We start from the raw sequence: 23,466 nt of genomic DNA on the forward strand, positions 1-23,466 counted from the left end.
GTACAATTGCTGTGTTGTGTTGTGAAAATGTTTGTAAAAATTGCTATGTTGTGAGTGTTTGTGAAAAGCGCTGAGTTATGTTGAGAGAGTGATATTTTGTTGTGCTGGCTTATGTTGAGAGAGATATTCTGTATAAACACTGTTGGTCGGGAATTGAGGACTACAGTTAGTATATAACAAAGGAGAGAAGACAAAAGTCTAACCAATTAGATATATTATAGAAATTTGGTAGAGAGGAATAAAGAGTATACATTTTTAGAGAATGGGTCAATGTGTGAACTTTTTAGGCCTCCCAGAGTACAGAATAATGAGAAAACTGTGTGATATATAGTATATCTGTGTATACGGAATTGGAAGAAAGCCATCGATGCCTCTTAAAGGAAACGTAAGATACTTCTTGTAAAAGCCAAACAATCAAAAGTAGGAATAGAGACAACCCTTTGGGGAGTCGGAGTAAGAATTGTGGGAGACAGTTGAAATAAAGTGGGGAGACGTTTAAAGAAAAAACGTGAGAACCGCCATCTTGAAACGTCATCCGAGTTGGGCGGTATTATTGTAAAAGGGGGAGGGAATCAACTGAGTGGGTTGAGTGCGTATTATAACAATAGACTCCACAGCAGTTAGGTTTAGGATGAATGAATGAATGAATAAATAAATAAGATAGAATAAGAATATTTTATTATACAAGTGTATGCTGAGTGAAAGTGATTCTTAATTGAAGAGATTAATGTCTAAGCTCACACTGATTTAATTCACCTTCTAGGGTCACACACACACACACACCGCACATTCACTCCCCCTCATCCCCACTCACACTCACACACATCTTATATACACACACACACATACTCACATCACATACTACACTCATACATACATTACACACTCACACACATAGACACATACACATAATTATGCCAATATAGACACACACTCATTCATACATTGTCATACATACAACTACATTCTCAAGCACACATACATACATGCAAGTACATAAGTTGTTGGTTATATCTATATTTGATTCCCAGGGTGTAAGACACCAATTGTGAATAGGATATCTCAAACTGATTCCAAAAGCTGTTTCTTAACATATTTCTTTAATTTTACAGTGATATCCTAGATCAGTGTTTTTCAACCTTTTTTGAGCCACGGCACATTTTTTACATTGGAAGAATTTTGCGGCACACCACCAACCAAAAATGTTACAAAATGACACTGTAGCCTGATACAGTATATATAATTACAATATTATATACATTTCCTCTTCTGTTGTTTTTTCTGGCAGGAAGTTTTCTCTAATGGCATCTCCATCCACAAAACGCACATTGGCCAACAGCTGAGAATGTCCACTAATATCCGTAGACTCATCAAGTTGCAACGCAAATTTCCTACTGATGCGTATCTTTCCCAAAACATGACTTTCGATGTCTGTAGACATGTCATCAATACGCCTGGCAATTGTGTTATCTGAGAGCGGGACTTTAGCTCTGTCTTTAACCGCGTCAGGGCCGAGCATCTCGTTGACAATGGCTTTGCAGGCAGGTAGTATTAATGTCTCTGCCACAGAGTGGGACTTTTTTGATTTAGCTACGAGTTCAGCAACTAGGTAACTAGCTTTGAGGGCTTTCTCATTTACCTTTGTGGTTTTTCTCATAAAAGTTGCCTGTTTCTCTGTGTTTTCACGCAGGCGAACAAAATAGTCCATTGGCTTGTTTTGAAGTGACGGGTGTTTCGTTTGGAGATGGCGTTTAAGCTTGCTTGGCACCATGGCGCTGTTGGAAGATAGCTTTCGCTGTATTGCCTCGAGCTCACCATCTTTGCTTTCTTTTTACCACCACTCATACTAGGGCCTGGTACTTCACCTGGGTCAGAATCTTGTCCAGGGCCCAGTTCGGAGTTTACATTTTTCCTTTTTAAAAACTTCTCCATCACTGTCACCACGACCTGTCGCATGCGACTCTTGTCTCTAAGAAGGAACGAGGCAATTAGCTACCTGCTGCCACCCGGACGAATATTACATTACTCTGCCAGTCACTATATTACAGCACAGACACTCGACAATGACATTTTATTTGCAGATAATAATTAATAAATGTTAATTTAAAAAAAAGGGAAATTGGATAATTTCTCACGGCACACCCAACGATCTCTCACGGCACACTAGTGTGCCGCGGCACAGCGGTTGGGAAACGCTGTCCTAGATAACCAATAATACAATATTGTTCTCTTTTGACAAATTACAGAAAAGAGTGAAGATTAAGACATTTTACAATAACCCTAAAGAATAATTACTGCTAAAGGAAAATAAAAGGAAAAATGGAGAAAAGGATTACCATGGTAACTCCAGTAGAGATATTAGAGAATAAAAACCCTCTTTTAAATAACCAAATAAAAAAGATGTCAGAAAAATGGGAAAAACGAACCAGTAAGAATTATACTAAGTGGCCTAAAGAGGGGACATTTGATGTTGCGGTGTGTAAGGAAATGGGAACACTGATAAGAAACCACAAACCTCGAGAAAATTCAAGAAAGAGACAGGAGAAAAGAAAGAGAGAAATAGACATGTTGAAATTGTTCAAAGCAGAAGGGGAAGCAATGTTAAAGGAGGCTAGAGAGCTAAGAATGGTGGAGAAGGGCACAGAGGAAGAAAAGGTGATGCCCCCACCCTACAGCCATGGGGAATTCTGTGTTATCAGCAAAGATACACCTGGATGGGAATTTAAAGTTGGAAGAGGGAGATGAGGAAGAAGAGAAGGGAAGTGAAGTGAGAAGGGGATCAAGACGCCCCATAGAGCTTGATTGTTATGCAGGAATAAAAGAGGCCTTAAATCAGGTAGACAAAGGCAGGTGGAGGTCCAAGTCAAGACAAGAGAAGAGGACTAAACCAAGCGCACGCCGAACAGAGAAACAGCTATACAGCACACCCAGAGATGAGGGGGCAACCGCCTGGGAACCCAGAGATGACCCAAGAGATGACCCGAGGTCCGGTGACGAGGGACAGGAGGTGAGGAGGTCTGGGATAAGCCAGAGGGAGATAGACCAAGCACAAACAGTAGATGAAATAGTTAGTGACTGGGAAGAAAGTGTTAGGAGAAGACATGAGGAAAGATCCAGGACTACTGAACGAGAGTTGAGGGATAAGGAAAAGATAGGTCACCCAGATAGATATCATTGCCCCATCCTGATAAAAGGAAATCAAGGACACTATGTGCCCTGGGATATGCAGGATTTGCAGGGAATAGTTAGCGGATTACCTAACATACATGATGGAGCAGGTAAATGGATTAGAAGCTTTGAGGAAGAGACTGCAGGGAAACTGCTGGCGGTGGGAGACCTCAAAGCCCTGTTGGCCAAGGTACTGGGGGTGGCAAAGATGGAAGACATCCTCATAAGCTGTGGACTGGGAGGAGCAACGGGCAATACCAGAGCCGATGGGATGTCATTTGACCAGACCAGAAATGAGATGTGGACAACCCTGAGAGAAGAATATCCACAGAGGCTGGATATTAAGACCCTGAAGGGAGACCCACTGGGAGAGACTGAGAATCCTGCCACATACCTGCACCAGCAACTAAAGAAGTGGAAACTAGAGACCGAAGTAGACCCAGAGGGAAACCCACTGATGACAACTCTGTTCAGAACCGCAGTGGTAGATGCCATGTCCCCTCCGGTGAAAAGCAGGTTAGAGGATGTGGTGGGACTCACGTCCAAGACACACAAGGAATTCTGTGATCATCTGGTCCATGCAGTGGAAAAGATGAGTCAAGGCTAAAGGAGCAAGAAAAGGAGAACCAGAGAAAGTTAACACAGCTCCAGCTGGGGGAACTGACAGAACGAAACAAAAAGAAGGTACAGGGCGTAATGGGCGCCGAAGCCGAGAAACCAGTTCCATACAGAGCCACACCAGAACCACTTCCAGTGCTGAGACCTCAGGGACAAGAGCAACCCACCGTACCTGTAGTTGAGGTGTATACCCAGCAGCCCCAGCAGTTTCAGCCATGGATGGACAGACAGGGACCCCAAGGAAGGTTCCAAAGGACAAACCCACAAGGTCCACCTGATGTGTGCTGGAGATGTCAAACACCAGGACATTTCCAGAGGGATTGTATTAATCTATGGCAGCCGAGGGAGGATAGTCAACAGGGCTATAGTCAGCAACAGCAGGAGCCTCCACAAGGACCGGCCAATCCATATAGGGGATTCAATTATGGTTACTAGCTTCCAGTATTAACCACAGAAGCTGATCAAGAACCAATGCTGTAGGTTCAAATAGAAGATAGGAGACAGAGCCACAACCCTGCCCATACTGACCTCTGACCGGTCATCTGTGAATCTCTTGGGGAGGGATGCATTATGCATGCTGGGGATGAAAATATGGTGTTCCCCAGAAGGTGTATATGTCGATACTATGGCAATAAAGATACAAGAAATACCAATAACTGCAAGCGCAAATGATTACTGGTTAGGGGAAATAAATTATGAAATAGAGCAAACTTGGTTAAAATGGAGAAAATCTATTGAAGCCCAACTGCCAGATGTAAGAAGACCACGATTTGACTTAAATTGCAACTCCTGCCAAGAACAAATCTGGCAGGAGCAAACCAAAAATCTGGTTGTCCCATTAATGTCACAATATATTATAGGGGGAAAACAGGGAGCAGCTATACAAATAGATGAATCAGAATTCGTACAAAAATGGTATAATATACCTAATGCTGCTCATCATGTGTCATTAATGGTAAATAAAGGGTATAGAGCAAGAGTCTTGGGACAAATGATGAGAACCGCATTAAACAGTGATTGGAAAGAAACAAGTAACCCATTGGTAAGACATTCTGCAGATAAGGAATTCATAAAATAATATATACCACAGGAAGTAGCCATATTGGTTAAACGACAGGGTCAGATGAAAGAAAAGTCAGATAATCAATTAATAGAACCAATAACGCAGCTAGAGGATATAATACGCATGCATCGGATTGCAGGGCCGTTTGAGCAATCCATGTGGCTCCGAAGGGGGGCGAAGGTAGACTCTACAGGATTGTGGAGATCATATGAGTGTAATACAGTGGCACCTACGGTGCTACTGGGGATTTTGATCACTGGTGCGCATGGTTTTGACCATTGCGCAAGGGGGGAAGTTGTGAGAAAGATAAAAATCCAAGGTTATTGGGCACCCTATGTACAGGCAATGGTAGAAAATGCATTTAAACTTATAGATTAATTAATTAAAAACATTTAAATTACAAATTTGGTAATGGACTATGTAGACATGATAAAAAAGGTCATTGGGAAAAGATACATGCTTGTTGTTATAGATAGATTCAGCAGATGGGTAGAAGCAGGGAACAGGGGTTACATACAACAAGAGAAGTAATACCCAGATTTGGAATAACTAATGAGATTAGCTCAGATAACTGTGCAGCATTTATTCAGAAAACTGTGAAACAAGTCATACAGCAGTTAAGAATAAAGCAAAGATTGGGTTGTGTCTACCATTCACAATCACAAGGAATGGTAGAATGAATAAATGGTACCCTCAAAACAAAGCTGAATAAGATATATGCCAGCGCAAAGCTTAATTGTGTAAATGCCTTGCCACTTGCATTAATGAATTATCGCATGCAGACTAACAGAAACACACATTTAACACCGCATGAAATGCTTACGGGTCGACCCATGCCAGTGCTAACAATACAAGGACCTTACAAAGGACCACCGCTTGAACAACGCCAGATAGAATTGAAACAATATATGAATTGATTAACTGAGATACACAGTGGTTGTGATAGTGATTGTAGTGTTAGGACTGTTATTTTGTTGTATAATGCCTGTTTTGAGATCCTTTTTTATACAGAGCACAATTAAGCAGATGAGTGTAACCAGAGGGATAGCTCCAATGGCACTCAACAGAATGGGAGGCCAACTAGACCTATATCCTGTTCTCGACTGGGGAGGCAGCAGTGAGTCTTCTGCCCCCTCATCCGATGACGACGAGATCGTCTCGACTCCCAGCCAGGACTAGCAAGCGCTAACAGCTACACCTACTTGGGAGGAACATGGCTACATTCATCAAGAAAGACGAAACCCTGGCCATACAAGGACTATATTCCCCTTGGAATATTGACAATTTGAATGGACATTGATGTGTTTTAAGGTGTTATGTGTAACAATTATTGTGTGTAGTACTGATAGAATGACCATGTTGAATGTATGCATAGAGGCACAATGGGATGGCCATGGTTCAGAGACAGGGAATGGTCCCCTGTGTTGGACATAAAGTCCCATTATAGGTTGATGTGTTGTGTGTTGTTTTACTTTTTATTAACAATTTGTGTAGTCATTTAAATGTGTAGGAAGTTGTTGCTCATGGGGACGGGTGCTCATTTGCAGACCTGTAAAGTGGTTGCTCAATGATGATTGGATAAGGTGAGAACCGTGGGGGAATTTTCCTAAATATGAGGCTGGGTTTTTCGCCCCCACCTGTAAAGGAGGCGTGTCCCCAGGAGCTAATAGAATGTCATACTGTTGATGCCATACATGTTATGTTTGCTTCTGTGATTTGCGTATGTATGTTGTCTTAGATCACTTACCTGTTTTATTAGTATATCATTTACAACTTATTAATATAGGATGTGGGACTATTAAGTCCCAAAGGGGGGAGTATATGGTAAATTTAAAGACAATATAAGGGTTGTAATCCCACACCTAGGGGAAAAGGTCACAAGAAAACAGATGGTCTTAAGAATGTTTGAAGAGTGCAATTAAGGAGGGGTGAGGTTAAACCAAGGGCTGACTAGAGGGTATGAACACAATGGAGTACAATAGATCAAAGCTGCAGAAACAGGATAGATGAGTAATAAACACAGTTGTAAACAGCCAGGACAGATGGCTTTTGTAAACAGCCTCGGTCAATTGATCTCTCCATAGACTGACCGACGCCACGTCAGGTGGGAGTAGCCCCTGGATGACGAAATGTAGTTCTTAAATATCATTGGTGTAAGTAGACAGGAATTTGAATGAAGGGCGTTGACCTGTGTGATGTTTATAAAAGGACAGGTAACGGAAGTGAAAGGGGTTCAACTTTGCAAACCTGACCCGGCTTCGTTCTCTGTGAATAAAGTCTCTGAATGAATCAACAGCTCTGGTTAACGGTATGTTATTTCAAAATACCATTACTTAAATTCTACTACAAGGACACACGAACACAGACACACACTTTAAATATTAGATCATGATAAAACAAGCTTTCACTTCACCTTAGTCATAACACTGCTAAGTGTCTCTGTCTCTTTCATAACTACATCATGCTATAACAACACCATGTAGAAAGAACACTTCTCTCTCTGTGGTTAACACACTCTCCATAAGAAAAGCACATTCTAGTCTAGAACTCACAGCTGAGGCTACATTTTATATAATAATAATAATAATAAATCTAATATTAGATGTACATGACAATAACAGAAACAGCATGTTATGATAATAATCAATAGCTGGCCATTATATTAAGTACAGTAGAGTACATGTGTTGATTCAGTGTGAGAACGTTGTTTATCGAATACAGCGTGTCCTTCCTCCTCCAGGCTATTAGAGGAGCATAAATTATAATTATAAACACAGTGATTCTACTCTGTGTGAAAGTAGATAACCTTGATTTGGTAGTTATTGATAGGGTAAATTGCTAATGCATGATTCTCTCTTCCTCCCGTCTCTCCACTGGAGTGATTGGTGTGTATCTTACCACGGCAAACTCATCTCTGTCCAGCATGCCATCTCTGTCTAGGTCAGTCAGCTCCCATACCTGTAACAGACAGACGGGTGAACAGATTTTTCATCATCACCAGTTCCAAACCTCTACTCAGTACCAACATAACCAGTCCTGACTACAGGTCCTTATCAGGCCACTACCAATCACCTCCTGCAGTCAGTCAGGTTGGGGAGAGCACTGGGACAGTTCTGACACAAGACCACCCCCCAGTGGACATCAATGATGTTACTCTGTGACTGACTACCATGATTGACTCGCCAGGGACCAGAGGAAAATCCTGTGTCCTTTAGGGGAGGCTGGTGGGGAAAGAAATCGAAGGACGGGCTCATTGTAATGCATGGAACGGAATAAGGAATGATGTTGTGAGGGGAGACATTCCTCATGCCATTGATTATATTCTTATAATCAATGTAGCCATACAATATCATTACATGTATTACAATGAGCCCGTCCTCCGATTCCTACCAACCTCCACCAGCCTCCCCTGGCCTCTACCCCCTCAGACAGCCTTACCGTGCCCAGGACGTCCAGTGGTAGTTTGGAGTTGAGCAGCACTGGTTTGACCTTCTCTCCTGAGAGTCTCTCTCAAACTTCAGCTTCTCCTCCGTCTGGGGAAGATGAGAGGAGGAGGGAAGGATTCATCATCTCTGGTTCTGATTTACAGTAGTTGGATTAACACCATTCTTCATTCCATTCCATGCATTACAATGAGCCCGTCCTCAGATTTCTACCTCCACCAGCCTCCCTTGACTGACAGGTTCCTCTCACCTTCACCACCCACAGGCTGTCTATGCCCCCCCCCCCCCCCCCCCCCCCCCCTTGGGAGCTGTGGACTACTGGTGTCATGCTGAAGAGAGAAGAAGAGATGCATTAATAATAATACAGGTACAACTTTCAGCATTAAAGGTCCAGTAGGTAGATTTGAGCTTTAAAACAGTGCTAAATGGCCATGATAAATCGGTAGCCATCAAGGAATTAGATCACATGATGAAGAACGTTTGAAGCGCAGAGTGCTGTATTACAAAAAAAAAAGTGTTTTCTAAAATCTGGTGTCAGGTAGGACACTGGCCTTTATGTGCCTATTTCACATCTGGTTCTAGCATATGCAAGTTTTTCAAATTGTCAGTATGGCCAGTGGGGGCAGCAACAAGCAAAACTACATGCTGGACCTTTAAGTCCACAGATACAGCAAACATCTTGTTACTGAACTGAGACGAGGTGTTGACGAAGGTGCATCTGCTGCTGCGACCCGCCCACTGCCAGACGGGTCCACCTGCACGCACACATGTTGAAGTAATCACTAAAGGGTAGAATTCATCATATAAATACAGCAGGAATAAACGTTGAAGGGAACCATAGAAAGCACATTTTTCTCCCTTTTTCAGTGCTTTCCCTCTCAAACAGAATAGTTACACTCCTGCAGTTTCACATAGACAGACTCCATTCATGACCTATATGTATGAGTGTTAACTCAGATACTTAAAGCCTCAGACCTTCCCTGTGCTGCTGCAGTCTCACTGGTTCGCTCTCATCTTCTCTCTCCTCAGGCGACCAGCCTCTCTAACAGGGGGGTTGGGGGGTATCATTTTTTTCACACGACAGCCGTCTTTGCTCCATATATTTAATCTACATTGAAAAACCTAATTATTTATGTGGTGACTGCTATACCGTATGACAGCTGGGTCATTCATTTTGGGTCATTCATCTTGTTCAAACAACCACCAGGAGACATAGTTGAGCATGACGGATATGTTTACAGTGTGTTATAGTGTGTAGATGGATTTGGTGGCTCAAGCTATTTGATTTAAATGTGTTTAAATGTGGCTGAGACAAAGGCAGTGATATGTTGATAATGGAATACCCATTTACAGTTGAATGAGCTTGCCTGGTGGACATCCTGAAGAAATCGCACCTCGCCATTTGTCAATTCCTTTGCGATTGTAATATTGCAATCTCACACCTGTCCTTTTGTTAGGATGATACTCGGGTTCGGCCCATGGCCACCGGTCTCCCGTGTTGTCCATGACATGCGTTAAACGTATGGTTAAACTTATCATCATGTGTTGCTTTGAAACTGTTAAATTGGTTAATTTGTTGATACTCTATTCTCATTCTTCCTATGTGCATTAATGTGAGGTTGTGCGCTAGATAAAGGTTCTGTTAACACTAGATGACATAATCGTAACCAGGTTCTCCCATTTAATGTCTAATGTTCACATGCATCTACAACACGTAGAGTTGAGTCATCAGCTTCAGATATTGGTTTGAGCGTAAACTCCTCACGATTTATCTTAACTTGATGGCATGGCAAAGTAGCATTTTGGGTATTCTTAATGGAATCTAGGATCCAATATGATCGAGTGTCTGATGAGCAAAGCATTATCAATCATTATTAACCATGAAATATCTTTTGGAGTCAGATATAACAATGTTAACTTGTGTTAGTTGGTCAGGTGACCACTTAAGTTCGCTTCATCATATCCATAACGTATTGAGTCTGCGCATTTCAGCAGTAGGCTATATGGACACAGCGCACTCACAAAGCAAAGAGTGCAGTTCATGTCATTAAGTTTATGCTCTGGCACTGAACGTATTTTACATGATTGACTCATGAAAGTTCTACATGCCATGTGCAATGACAAGAATAAAACAAATTATACACTCACTGCTTTACTGCCCATATCCAACAATACTGGTGATGGGAGAATAACATTGTGGTTAGTGTGAGTGAAGAGCATGAAATTATCAGGTGGAAATGAGACAATGCCTACTGTATAAACAGCTCTGATCACGAGAGTGTTGCATATATTTGTCAGTATGTCAATCTGATCACCCTCGCATTTTGGCTATTTCTCCCAATTCCGACAATGACAGAAGATGTCCAACCCCCTCTGGAAAAGCTGGAAGCTAGTCTGTAGGCATTTTGACTGCAGTTTCCAGTTGGGTGTGACAAAGTGGACGGTTAACGACATGTATGGTGTCATGTTCACTGACGACCACATATCCGTTGCCAGCGAATAGCTGTCTGAACCCGACAGCAGCACTTGATACAGACAGATATCCCATCCGTGCATCTGTTAATGGGTTAATTCAGTTTGAGGTGTGAGTGTTGATTAGTTCCCATTCGTGTTCGCATCTCTGGCCGTCATCTTTTATATGCAAATCTTGCAAATAACCTCGTCCAAATCTGGAAGGAAGAGGTCACATGCAACACCCCAAAAGTTACACTCCTGATGGTGAAATATTGTAATTCTTGGGGGGGGGGGGGGGGTGATAGCTTATGTTGACTGCAGTTCTACCAGGTGAGGTTGGTTCAGTGAGGCTTTGCAGAAAGCTGTTGTTAGCTAGCTAACGCAGCACATCATCTCCCTCAGTGGAGGCTGGTGGGGGTAGGAATGGACATGTTTCATACCGTTCCTCATTCCATTTTATGCATTACAATGAGCCCATCCTCCGATTTCTCCCTCCACCAGCCTCTCCTGCATCTGATTATAGCCCTAACCATACCAGTACCTGCATCGGTACAATAGCAGAGTTGGCCACAGGCCTCTTACAATGACAAGTTCTGACATTCCTGAAAGAGGGCTCACCTGTTGATAGTACTTGTCATAGACAGGGTTTCCACTAGAGAGCTGCAGGGACAGATAGAAACATGCAACGTCAGAGAGATGTCTTACTGGAAGTGACAAAAACAAGAAGGATATGAGCAAGCACAATAACCTCCTACATCAGCCACAAAACACATTGTCTAACCATAGAGAGAAAGTGCCTCTAGATCCTTCAAGCAAGCTTAATACCACAACAACCATTATTTAATATAATATAATTAGTCTTTGTCGATATCTCTAATACAGCAAAAGGCTTAAGGTAAGACAGCTCTACTTAGACTAGGTTTTACAGTAGCCAGGGCAGGCTGGTGGAGGTAGAAATCGGAGGATGGGCTTATTGTAATGCATGGAACGGAATCAGGGAGACAAGTCTTTGAACAGTTGTGTTTGATACAATTCCTCATTCCGTTCCATGCATTTCAATGAACCCGTCCTCTGATTTCTACCTCCACCAGCCTCCCCTAATCTAAACATATTCCAACCTTGGTGACAAAGATGTAGGCGAAATGTAAGTGAAATGTAGGCTTGGCTTATAACAAGCCCCTGTGAAACCACACTGTCGCCTGTCATAGCATGTCAATAGTCAATTCATAATCTGATCACTATTCACACACATCCATCCGTCCCTACGAGCTCTCCACAGTTTCTATCACCAACAATCGTGTGCCTGGGACAGCTGGCTGACTAAACACTGAGTATTTGTACGACTCTTAATTGCACAGCACTGAACGCTCCCAATCGTTCTGTATACAGAAGCACAGCCGATACAGCATTAGCCTGGCGGTAGGTGGAGGTCTTCCCAATTCTCTGGTCAATCCCTTATCCTTCCACAGCTGCCAAGAAACACCAGCAAAAACAACAACAACTAGTGTCTATTACAGGTCAGCGCTCAGTCTGAATACAGAGCAACACCATATATGCATCGCAGAGGAGGCTGGCGGAGGTGGAAATCGGAGAACAGGCTCATACAAATGCATAGAATGGAATGAGAATGGTGTGTTTGGTGTGACCATTCCTGATTCTATTCCATTATATGCATTACAATGAGCCCGTCCTCTGATTTCTACCTCCACCAGCTACCTCCAATAAAGGAAAGGGTGAAATCACACAAGGCGGTGTATGAATCATTCATAATCACGTACACAGTGTCAAAACATAGGACAAAAGCGTAGTAGATTAACAAGACCATAAGAAAGCATAACTAAACCCAATACAATGTTGATACTGCCTATAATATAACACTGAGTACACACTGACCGCGACATAATTCTCTCAATGTTGTATTTCATCATGCACATCAGCTTAATGAAGCAATAGACATGTCCCTACACAACATCAGAGCTATGTACTGATAGCTGCATTATGACTCTGCAGGGCATATTCATCTAGTGACAGCCCTCCATTGAGGTGAGGCTGGGATACCATCATTGTATCAGTACAGTCATATTTACAGCTGCTGTCAAGATCGCAACCTACAGAACTAGGTTTACAGCGGAGGGGTTCAGGTTACAGGTCTAACTTGGGTTACTTTACAGCATATGGTCTGAGTTTCATGAGTCAACGGGACAATACCCAGCCATCTAAACTAAAGCTGTCAAACTAGCTAGAAAGATACTTTGCTAGTACTGTCGCAGCTCGGACAACGGCGGTTTACTCGTTACTTTCCTCTTGTTGCGAAACCAAAGGCTGGGTGGATAGCTAGCTAACTTTAGCTAGATAGTCAAGTAACTCTCTGGTTGCCAGTGTAAACTGGCTGTTGCCAGACACAGTGTTCTTTCGTCAAAGGTCACACAGCCATGCAACACATTAACCCAGCCAGTGAAGTGGGCTCTTAGTTTAACCTTACTAATGATCAGCTGAGCTTGCTTACTCATTAACTCATTGTTATACTAGTGCTAAGAAACAAACGGGAAAGAGAAAAGATGATTGGATTAGGACTGAACATTCCCCTGTGTGCCTGGATCCTGGACTTCCTGACAGCCAGGCCACAGGGGGTCAGGGTGGGTAGACACACCTCCAGCATACTCATCCTGAGCACAGGGTCCCCCCAGGGCTGCGTCCTTAGCCCCCTCCTCTACTCCCTGTACACCCACGACTGTGTGGCTAAGTCCAGCGACCACTCCATCATCAAGTTTGCGGACGACACAGTTGTGGTGGGGCTGATCTCAGATAACAATGAGGAAGCCTACCTGGACGAGGTGGCGGACCTGTCACTCTGGTGTCAGGAGAATAGCCTCATCCTGAATGTCTCCAAGACAAAAGAGCTGATTGTGGACTTCAGGAGAGGACAACATCCAAGGACCTACACGCCGCTGGACATCGGTGGGACTGCTGTGGACAGGGTGAGCAGTTTTAAATACCTGGAAGTCCACATCACAGACGACCTGACCTGGACTACCCACATCAGTACACTGGTGGGAAAGGCAAGGCAACGCCTGTTCCATCTCAGGCAGCTGAGGAAATTCAAAGTCTCCCGGAGGATCCTTCAGTCCTTCTACTACGGTAACAGCACGGCCCAGGACAGGCGAGCTCTGCAAAGGGTGGTACACCTGGCAGAAAAGACCATGGGAGCTCCAACCCCCCCTCTCCATGTCCTGTACACCAGGAGGTGTCGGACCAGAGACTACAGGATAATGAAGGACCCTCACCACCTGAAAAACGGACTGTTCCAGCTGCTGCGGTCAGGCAAACGCCTTTGCTGTCATGCAGCAAGAACAGAGAGACTAAGACTGAGTTTCTTCCCCCATGCCATCAGGATCATCAACGATGACCCCACCAGTGCCCCCCTCAAGTCACTCACACACTCACTGACATCATAACACATATGCACACATATAATTATCCATTGCAGACTCATCCTCCACTGTAATTATCTGTACTGTCAACCTGTCATTGCCATTGTATATTGACATTCCATTGCGTACATTGCTTCACCGCTGTTTATACTGTTTATTACTTCTATTTTATTTTATTCTATTTTAAAACTTATTGTTGCACTACTCTGTGGCACTGTCACTTTTGCATTTCACTGTATACTTGTATGCACGTGACAAATAAAGAATCTTGAATCTTGGAAGAAACACCGCTAGAGAGCTAACGTCGTTGTAACAACAACACTGCTGTAACGATGTCCGTTTATACACAGAGGCAGACGCAGCGTTCACAGTAAGGGAAGTACTTTCCCGTTTATTCCACAACAAGTGATCAATAGGGCTGGGGCTTTCCAGCCTCGTCGACAAGTCTCTCTGCTTGGGCTTTCCAGCCTCGTCGATACGTCTCTCTGCTTGGGCTTTCTAGCCTCGGTGATAGGTCTCTCTGCTTGGGCTTTCCAGCCTCGGTGATAGGGCTCTCTGCTTGGGCTCTCCAGCCTCCGTTCGCTCCTCGCCTCGCCTTCTCCAGCTTCGCTCCTGAAATGGCAGAAGCACACACATCTTAAACATTCGCCGGCGAGACTTAATTCGCAGCAGGTGTGCAACAAAAGTCTCGCCGACACAACCCCGGCCACGGTCCTGTAGCTCCCTCTACAGGCCGAACGCTGCATGTCCCCCCACATACCCCCACCGCCCGACACAGGCCGGGGAACCGACGGCCGACGACCTACTCCCCCCCCCCTGCACGGGAGAGGAAGTCTGCCACGACCATCTGCGCACCCGGTCTGTGCACGACGGAAAAGTTGAAGGGCTGCAACGCGAGGTACCACCGGGTGATCCTCGCGTTCACATCCTTCATGCGGTGGAGCCACTGGAGGGGGGCATGGTCGGAGTAGAGGGTGAAGGCGCGACCCAGCAGGTAGTAGCGGAGGGTGCCGACCGCCCACTTGATGGCCAGGCACTCCTTCTCCACGGTGCTGTACCGGCCCTCCCTCTCCGACAGCTTGCGGCTCAGGTACAGCACCGGCCGGTCGGCCCCCTCCATGCGCTGGGTCAGTACTGCTCCCAGCCCTCTATCCGACGCGTCCGTCTGCAGGGAGAAAGGGAGGTTAAAATCAGGCGCATACAGGACCGTTTCTCCACAAAGAGCCCCCTTAAGGGCCTCGAACGACCCCTGGCACTGGCCCGACCATTGGACCGGATCCGGGGCACCCTTCCGGGTGAGGTCCGTCAAGGGACTGGCCAGCTCCGAAAACCCTGGTACGAACTGGCGGTAATATCCCGCCAGCCCCAGGAAGGCCCTCACCTCCTTCTTTGTCTTGGGCCGGGGAGAGGCGGCGATGGCCGCAGTCTTTTCAATCTGCGGCCGCACCTCCCCCCGTCCCAAGTGGTACCCCAGATACCGGATCATCCTCCGCCCGATAACGCACTTTTTCGGGTTGGCCGTCAGCCCCGCCTGCCTCAGGGACCGCAGAACAGCAGCCACACTCCGCACATGCTGCGGCCAGGTGTCACTGTGAATGACAATGTCATCTAGGTAGGCCGCAGCATAGGCGGCGTGCGGCCGCAGAATACGGTCCATGAGGCGCTGAAAAGTGGCTGGGGCTCCGAACAACCCGAAAGGGAGCACGGTGAACTGGAATAACCCGAGCGGAGTGGAGAATGCCGTTTTCTCCCGGGACACCGGCGAGAGTGGAATCTGCCAGTATCCCTTCGTGCAATCCAATGTCGTGAAGTACCTGGCCGTACCAAGCCGGTCCAAGAGCTCGTCGACCCGGGGCATCGGATAGGCATCGAACTTGGAGACCGCATTAACCCGTCTATAATCCACACAGAACCGTATAGCCCCATCTGGCTTGTTGACAAGCACGATGGGGCTACACCAATCACTGCGGGACTCCTCGACCACACCCAGCTCCAGCATGGCTTCCAACTCCGTGCACACAACGTTTCGTTTGTGCACCGGCAACCTATAGGGACGCGTGCGCACCGTTAAACCCGGCTGCGTTTCTATATGGTGGTCGATGAGCGTAGTCCGACCGGGCAGGGGAGAGAACACGTCAGCGAACTTAAGCTGCAAATCTGCAACGTCCGCGGCCTGGCTAGCAGAGAGATGGTTATCAATATCGACCGGAGTGCTAACTTTCGATTTTGGGACTTCCGGACCGAACTCCTCTCTCTCCGGAATTACCGTAGCCAGAGCAACCGTGACCACGTCGTTCCATTTTCACAAACGGTCCTTGCCACTTCGCGAGTAATTTCGTGCTGGAGGTGGGTAACAGTACGAGCACCTTGTCTCCCGGTGTAAACTCTCGTAGGGTAGACCCCCTGTCATACAGGCGTTTCTGACGCTCCTGGGCTTGCAGCAAATGCTCACGTGAGATAGCCCCTAGGGTGTGGAGCTTTGTGCGCAAGTCGAGGACGTACTGGATCTCACTCTTACTGTCGCTAGACCCTTCCTCCCAATTTTCTTTAAACAGGTCTAGGACACCCCGGGGCTTACGCCCGTAGAGTAATTCAAACGGGGAAAACCCGGTGGAAGCTTGGGGAACTTCCCGCACCGCAAACAACAGGGGATCTAGCCATTTATGCCAATTCCGACTATCCTCGTGGACAAACTTCCGGATCATTGACTTCAAGGTCCGATTGAACCGCTCACAAAGGCCGTCAGTGGCCGGGTGGTAAACACTGGTTCGAATCGCCTTGATGTTCAACAAGCCATACAGTTCCTTGAGGGTGCGTGACATAAAATTAGTGCCCTGATCGGTGAGAATCTCTTTCGGGATTCCCAGGCGGGAGATGACTTGAAACAATGCTTGCGCTACACTCTTGGCAGAGATATTGCGCAGAGGTATTGCCTCGGGGTATCGGGTGGCGTAATCTATCAAGACCAACACAAATCGATAACCCTGTGTGCTCCGTTCAAATGGCCCGATAATATCCATCGCAATGCGGTCGAACGGGTTCTCGACCAATGGTAAGGGCCGCAAGGGGGCCCGTGGAATGGCCGGGGGATTTACTAACTGACATTCCCGACAGGAAGCGCACCACCTACGCACCTCTGCCCGAATCCCCGGCCAATAAAATCGAGCCATTATACGGTGCAGTGTTTTGTCATACCCTAGATGGCCCGCCATGGGGTTGAAATGAGCCGCCTGGAAGACCATTTCGCGGCGGCTGCGGGGAACCAGCAACTGGGTTACTTCCTCCTGACTATGTGAGTCACGACTTACTCGATATAACCTGTCGCTGATAATCGCAAAATAGGGGTGGGCGCACACTGTGTCTGGCCGTATCAAAGTACCATCAATTGCTATCACTTGGTCAAAGGCTGATCTGAGGGTCTCGTCACGAGACTGCTCGAGGGGGAAGTCGCCTAGCAGCGGATAGTTCGGCGAGGAAGTCTCGGGGTGAGGCGCCCCCGCCGGCTCCGGCTCCCCGGCAGTGTCGCGAGGCGCCGCCTCGGCACAGAGCACATTACACGCCACACACCTCCCTAGCTGTCGTGCACGCATCCCGGTAGCCCTCTTTACCGCTTGAGGAAACCCCTCCCAATCCACACCTAGAATCAGGGGATGCGTGAGGCGTGGGCTAACCGCCGCCTGTACTCTATGGTTTTTCCCCTCAAAATGAATTTCGATAGCGACCACCGGATATTCGTGAATGTCCCCATGCACACACCTCACCCGCACCCTCGATGCCTTCAACAATGCCCCCGGCCGAACCAGGCGCTCCTGGATCATGGACTGCATGCAGCCCGAATCCAAGAATGCCTGGTGCGTATCATGTTGTATCCTTACCGGAATACGATACGCCGCTCCTGGTCCGGGGGGAGGGCCCGGTATGTCGCCAATGCGGACGACCCGTCCCACGTCCATCGCCCGACACTCGGCCTGCACGTGGCCCGGCCGTCCGCACCGCCAACACACCCCCCCTGTCGCTCGAGGTGCTCCCTGTGGGGCCGGGGTCGGTTCCGGATGGGTGCGCCCCTGCCATCTCGTCCTCGGGGCGGGCGCCGGCCTCTCTCCTTCTGCTCCCCCGGCTCCTCCTGGGCGTTGGCCCCCCCCCCCTTGCCGCGGGGCCGGGGTTGGTCGTTGTGGCCCCCGCGGTGGGAGGGAGAGATGGTCCTCGGCCTGTCCGACGGCGGTCTGGAGGTCCTGGGGGCGGTGGTACTGGACCTTGGGGTGACCTGGTGCCGCTCCGGTCCCCGGCGCCGGCCCGCCGACCCTGGTGAAGTCCTGAAGGAGGGCACTGTCGGTGATCCTCGCCGCCGTTAGTTCCTCCAGCGTCGTCTGCTGGGTCTGCTGCAGGGCCGTCTGCTGCTCGAGGACAAGCGCTATCCTCGACATTGTCGCTGCTAACGCCTCCATTCTGCCTTCCCTCTGTGTCCCAGGTTGGGCGCCAATGTAACGATGTCCGTTTATACACAGAGGCAGACGCAGCGTTCACAGTAAGGGAAGTACTTTCCCGTTTATTCCACAACAAGTGATCAATAGGGCTGGGGCTTTCCAGCCTCGTCGACAAGTCTCTCTGCTTGGGCTTTCCAGCCTCGTCGATACGTCTCTCTGCTTGGGCTTTCTAGCCTCGGTGATAAGTCTCTCGGCTTGGGCTTTCCAGCCTCGGTGATAGGTCTCTCTGCTTGGGCTTTCCAGCCTCGGTGATAGGGCTCTCTGCTTGGGCTCTCCAGCCTCCGTTCGCTCCTCGCCTCGCCTTCTCCAGCTTCGCTCCTGAAATGGCAGAAGCACACACATCTTAAACATTCGCCGGCGAGACTTAATTCGCAGCAGGTGTGCAACAAAAGTCTCGCCGACACAACCCCGGCCACGGTCCTGTAGCTCCCTCTACAGGCCGAACGCTGCATGTCCCCCCACAACTGCAAAAACAGATTTTTAAGAAAGAAAAAAAAGCCCTTTTTCAAGAAAATTAGTCCTATTTTTAGTCTAATAAGAAGAAGAATCTTGCCAAGCATTTTTCACATAAGAAAAATTGTCTTATTTTGAGAAAATATATCTAACTTTTTCTTAATAAGATTTACTAGCTAATATCAAGCTCAATTTAACTAGTAACAAGGTATGGACATATTTTGCAAATTATCCCAGCAAAGGAACAAGATTATGTTCCTTATTTTAAGATTGAGACCACTTGCACAACTTCTCAATTTAAGAATCTTAAGAAATGACAGCAATTTATTATTTTATTTTTCATTTATTGTCATTATTAACTAGACAAACATGACAATACAGTTTGACTGATTTGGAAAAAGGTATTAAACAGTTCTGTGTTGCCCACTATCTTTTTACCAAATTAATTTCATAACATTTCAATACCTTTTTGCAGAATTTCCATGACTGTATATGAGCCACAACTGTTTTAATAACAGAAAAACAATGTGCCTTTTACAAAGATGAGGCTTTGTGTAGCCCAATCACATCCCCGAGGTAATATTTCATTGGGACATAGACCATATCCTTGTGAGTAAAGCTGTAATACGGAGTGAAATCTACAAGGTTATCGACCGATATCAGTTCAGTTGCTTGTGCCAAGTTTGGGATCTCTATTTGATATGCCATATAATCTCTATTATAACAAATGGTGTTGTACTGTATGAACTCAAAACAAAACAATGATGAATTAATCACATAGATATTTTTTAAAAGTCCAAATTCTGGCAGATCAGAATTAACATTATTCACAAATAATGACTTTTTCCGTATATATTTGTTGCCATTTAGATTAATCCATTTTACAGACACTGCATGGTTTACCTCATCATTTCCAAGGAAGGCTCTCGTTTTTTCTTTTAAGTATGACATGTTGCTTATTTCTGATATCGGTCCCAATGTACAATCATTTGAAAAAATGGGGTGTTCAGAACTACTTACATTCTGACAACATTCATACATTTGATTATGCCTTATTAAGGACTTGCAGACATTTTTAAAGTTTAGTTTTGAAGCCCACTGTTTAAAAAAGCAATGCTTTGATTCAAATCTCATGCACATATGATGAACCATTGGTCCCAGTAGCTTAATCTGAGATGGAACATGAATCAAATAATGTTGCTTTGGAGTGATGTTGTTATCTGGGAAAAGGTTCTTCATATGTTTTAGGTGCTGTTCAATGAGTGTTTTCAATTTGTTGATAGTCTGTAGACCAATAACAGGAGCAAACAAAATTTGAACTATTTCTATCAGCTCAAGAATGACTGTGTACTCATTACCTTTAACTGTATCAATCAGAAATGGAAGAATTTTAAGTAGAACAATCATTTGGCCTGAGGACTGCTTTAATTTATTGTCACTGGATGCTAATGTGCTGTAGCTTATAGGGCTTGGTTTATCTCTGACATCAAGTGGAGAGTAGGGAAATGCAAGTAATGCACTATTGAGAACATCCAAGTCAAGTTGTCCTAAAAGTACTAAGTGTTTCATCACACAATTTATTAATGGGAACAAAAGTTTTAATATCTTTATCCCCTTGGGGCGACACATTAGGTCATCAAGGGGAAGTGACTCTGGGTCTCATAAGAGCAGCAACCAGTCATTAATTAATTATCCCATACACGGGCTTAATATGTATTATATGTTAGTGAAATTATCTAAAGGAATTTCAATTTAATAAAAAAAAAACTAAGCTGTTTCGGCCGGCCGGCCGCACCCCCGACCCTACCCTGAAAAGGTATATTCCAACGTGCGGTCTTCTGTAGAGAAGAGAGGCCGGTAACCGTTGGATCTCAAATGCAGGTACATATTTTTGCAGCCAGAGAGTTTTTGGAATCGCGGTAATGGATCAACTGGACGAAGTTGCAATTGCTACACTAAGAGGTACGTTATATTGTTAAGTTATCTGTTTTATTAACATTAACTTTTTTCATTTTATGTGTCTAACCTGCCTTGCTAGGTTGGGTTGTGTGCTAAAACCCATTAAGTTAACTAGCATGGTAAAGCTCAAAATATCCTTATGTATGTATCTACAGTTAATATTGTGCATTTTATTATCAAACATTAAGTATTTTGATGCTATTTTTGCAAAAGTGCATGAAGTTTAACTAAGGAAATTATACAACTGTTGGCTAACTCTGGAACTTTAGTGCTAAGTTTTCAGGACAGTTAGACCTTAGAACTAGCAGGCTAGTACAACATGGTAGATGTTTTGTGTCTTTGCCAAAACGTTATTTAGCAGTAACTCTGTTATAGTGCAGCAGATAACTGAAACAATCTTTCAAATAGTGATACAAGCACTAAACTTGGTACAAATACTCCTTAGACATTATTCTTCTGAAAAAGCACGCGGGCCACCCATTTTCCAAGATGGCCGCCATGCAGACTTGTAGATGGAGACATTTGACACATAATCTCACCACTTTGATCAATTTGGATGATCTTGGTGTCTAAAAGTAGGTTTTTGAATATGGGAAAGCTGAAAATTCAATTCTGAACACTCTAATGAGCTTCTTTCTACCATTTCTAGCAAAAGATGATAAAAATATAGATAGACCAGGACATATGCAACAAAATATTATATATGATCCTTATTTGAATGTACAACTGGAATGTTCAAAAGCAATGAAACCCCCTAAAACGTTGGATGGAGGTGAGGTCACTGTATACCTTGATTTGTCCAAGTTTATATTTTGAGATCTCATGATGAGTGGTTACTCATACTGCCTTGTGTTGTGCTTTCTTTCAAAATAGTGGATGCCACTGCTGTGTTCAGAGCCCTGCCACTGCTCTTCCCATCCAGCACTATGCCACCTAAGAAGCTGGGCGCAAGCAGCGAGGCTGTTTTCCATGTCCTTACGGTGAGACTTAAAGTATTTAATTTTTCAGTTGTTCTATTTTGTGGTAAGCCTCTGTCATTTATGCAAAAAAGGTAGTGTTGTCAGTGACCTAATTGTTGTGTTTTTTTGGAAGTATCCCAGTCCAGGACAAAGTTTTTGTTACTTGTGATTTCCTAAACTTCCACTCTTGTCATCTAGGCTTCAGAAGACCCTGATGCATACTTGGCCAGCAACCCCTGTCCTGTCCAGTTGTGCTCGTCTATGAGGATAACTGCATGATCGCCATTGGAAACACACCAGTGACCACTTTTGACAGGAAGAAGTTACAACAATTGCTTTGAATGAAGCATGTTGATTAAAAAATCTCTTAATAAAGAAAGAAATGCTAAAAACAAGATGCTTCTGGTGCCTTGATTTGAGACAAATTAACTTATTTTGATCGTGCTGTTTTAAGATATTGTGTCTTGTTTTAAACTTTTTTGGCTAGTTATTAATATAACTTCAAGGTATTAATTCTTAAAGTCAGCTCAATTAAGAGAATAAAATGCTTATTTTAAGAGTGCTAGTTATTAATCTTATTTCAAGATATAAATTCTAGACTAAATTTCTCATTTTAAGTTACTCTGTCTTAAATAAATATGATTGCATTGCTTGTAGTAAGCTCAGTTTGCTCAAATTCTAGCCTTTTTGTCTAGTTTTAAGGCGCATTATGATTCTCCAGTGGCTAGACTTTTTTGCTAGTTTTAAGAATTCTAACCTAGTATATTTTGCTTACCCCATTGGCAGATTTTTTTGCTCAATACAAGATAATTTGGCTAGATTTAGGAATATTAGGCTTATTTCTAGTAGGGCCTTTTTTGCAGTGAAAGAGATCTGCATCAATAGGTGACAGTGGGACAACAACACATGCATTGCCATTGGGAGAAACACAGCAAAATGGCACTTTTTCTCTGATCGGGAGCAGCTCCTCTTCAAGTTCAAGATGCAGCAGCTAGCTAAACTGTTAGCTAGTGGTGGAGTGAAAATAGCCTAATAATACAATCAAAATGAACATAGAAAGTAGCAAAAGTTACTCAACCATGACACAAACTAGCAACTAGCTCGCTAGCTTTATGTAGCTAGCTACGCCCTAACGCAGTCCCCAAAGAGATGAGACAGAAACTTTTCCCAGTCAAAGCTCTGGACACAACTTCCATAAAAAGGGAAAGTGATCGTCGGGCGCAACCGTTTTAATCTGTCAAAATTCGCCAATGGTCCTCAAATTCATTTGCACTGTAGAGCGAACACACATAAACATTGCTCGAGATTAAATTAGAGTTACCTGTGTCAATGACAGATTGGCAGCCACAGTGTTTCTGTTCCCACTACTTCATTCTGCGTAACGTAGCGATAGGCATATAGGGGAGTCCTGAAAACAAGGAACTGGATTTCCTG

At 45.0% G+C, this 23,466-nt stretch overlaps 1 protein-coding gene across 1 annotated transcript; it reads right to left on the bottom strand.

Annotated features, from left to right (window-relative positions):
- Positions 1–2,914: 2,914 nt before the first annotated feature.
- On the bottom strand, positions 2,915–23,441 carry LOC310824075 (uncharacterized protein; the record flags this gene model as incomplete). The annotated part of the gene is made up of 8 exons (XM_083696956.1): positions 23,354–23,441; positions 18,053–18,979; positions 15,103–15,342; positions 11,365–11,406; positions 9,268–9,334; positions 8,935–9,047; positions 8,288–8,382; positions 2,915–3,017 (listed from the first exon to the last, which is right to left on the bottom strand). The coding sequence occupies exons 2-8, from the start codon at positions 18,620–18,622 to the stop codon at positions 2,915–2,917; spliced, it is 1,230 nt and encodes a 409-aa protein (XP_083553082.1). The 5' UTR covers positions 18,623–18,979; positions 23,354–23,441.
- Positions 23,442–23,466: the final 25 nt, after the last annotated feature.

The sequence above is a fragment of the Argentina silus genome, assembly GCF_951799395.1.
Source record: "Argentina silus genome assembly, chromosome: Y".
Lineage (NCBI taxonomy): Eukaryota > Metazoa > Chordata > Actinopteri > Argentiniformes > Argentinidae > Argentina > Argentina silus.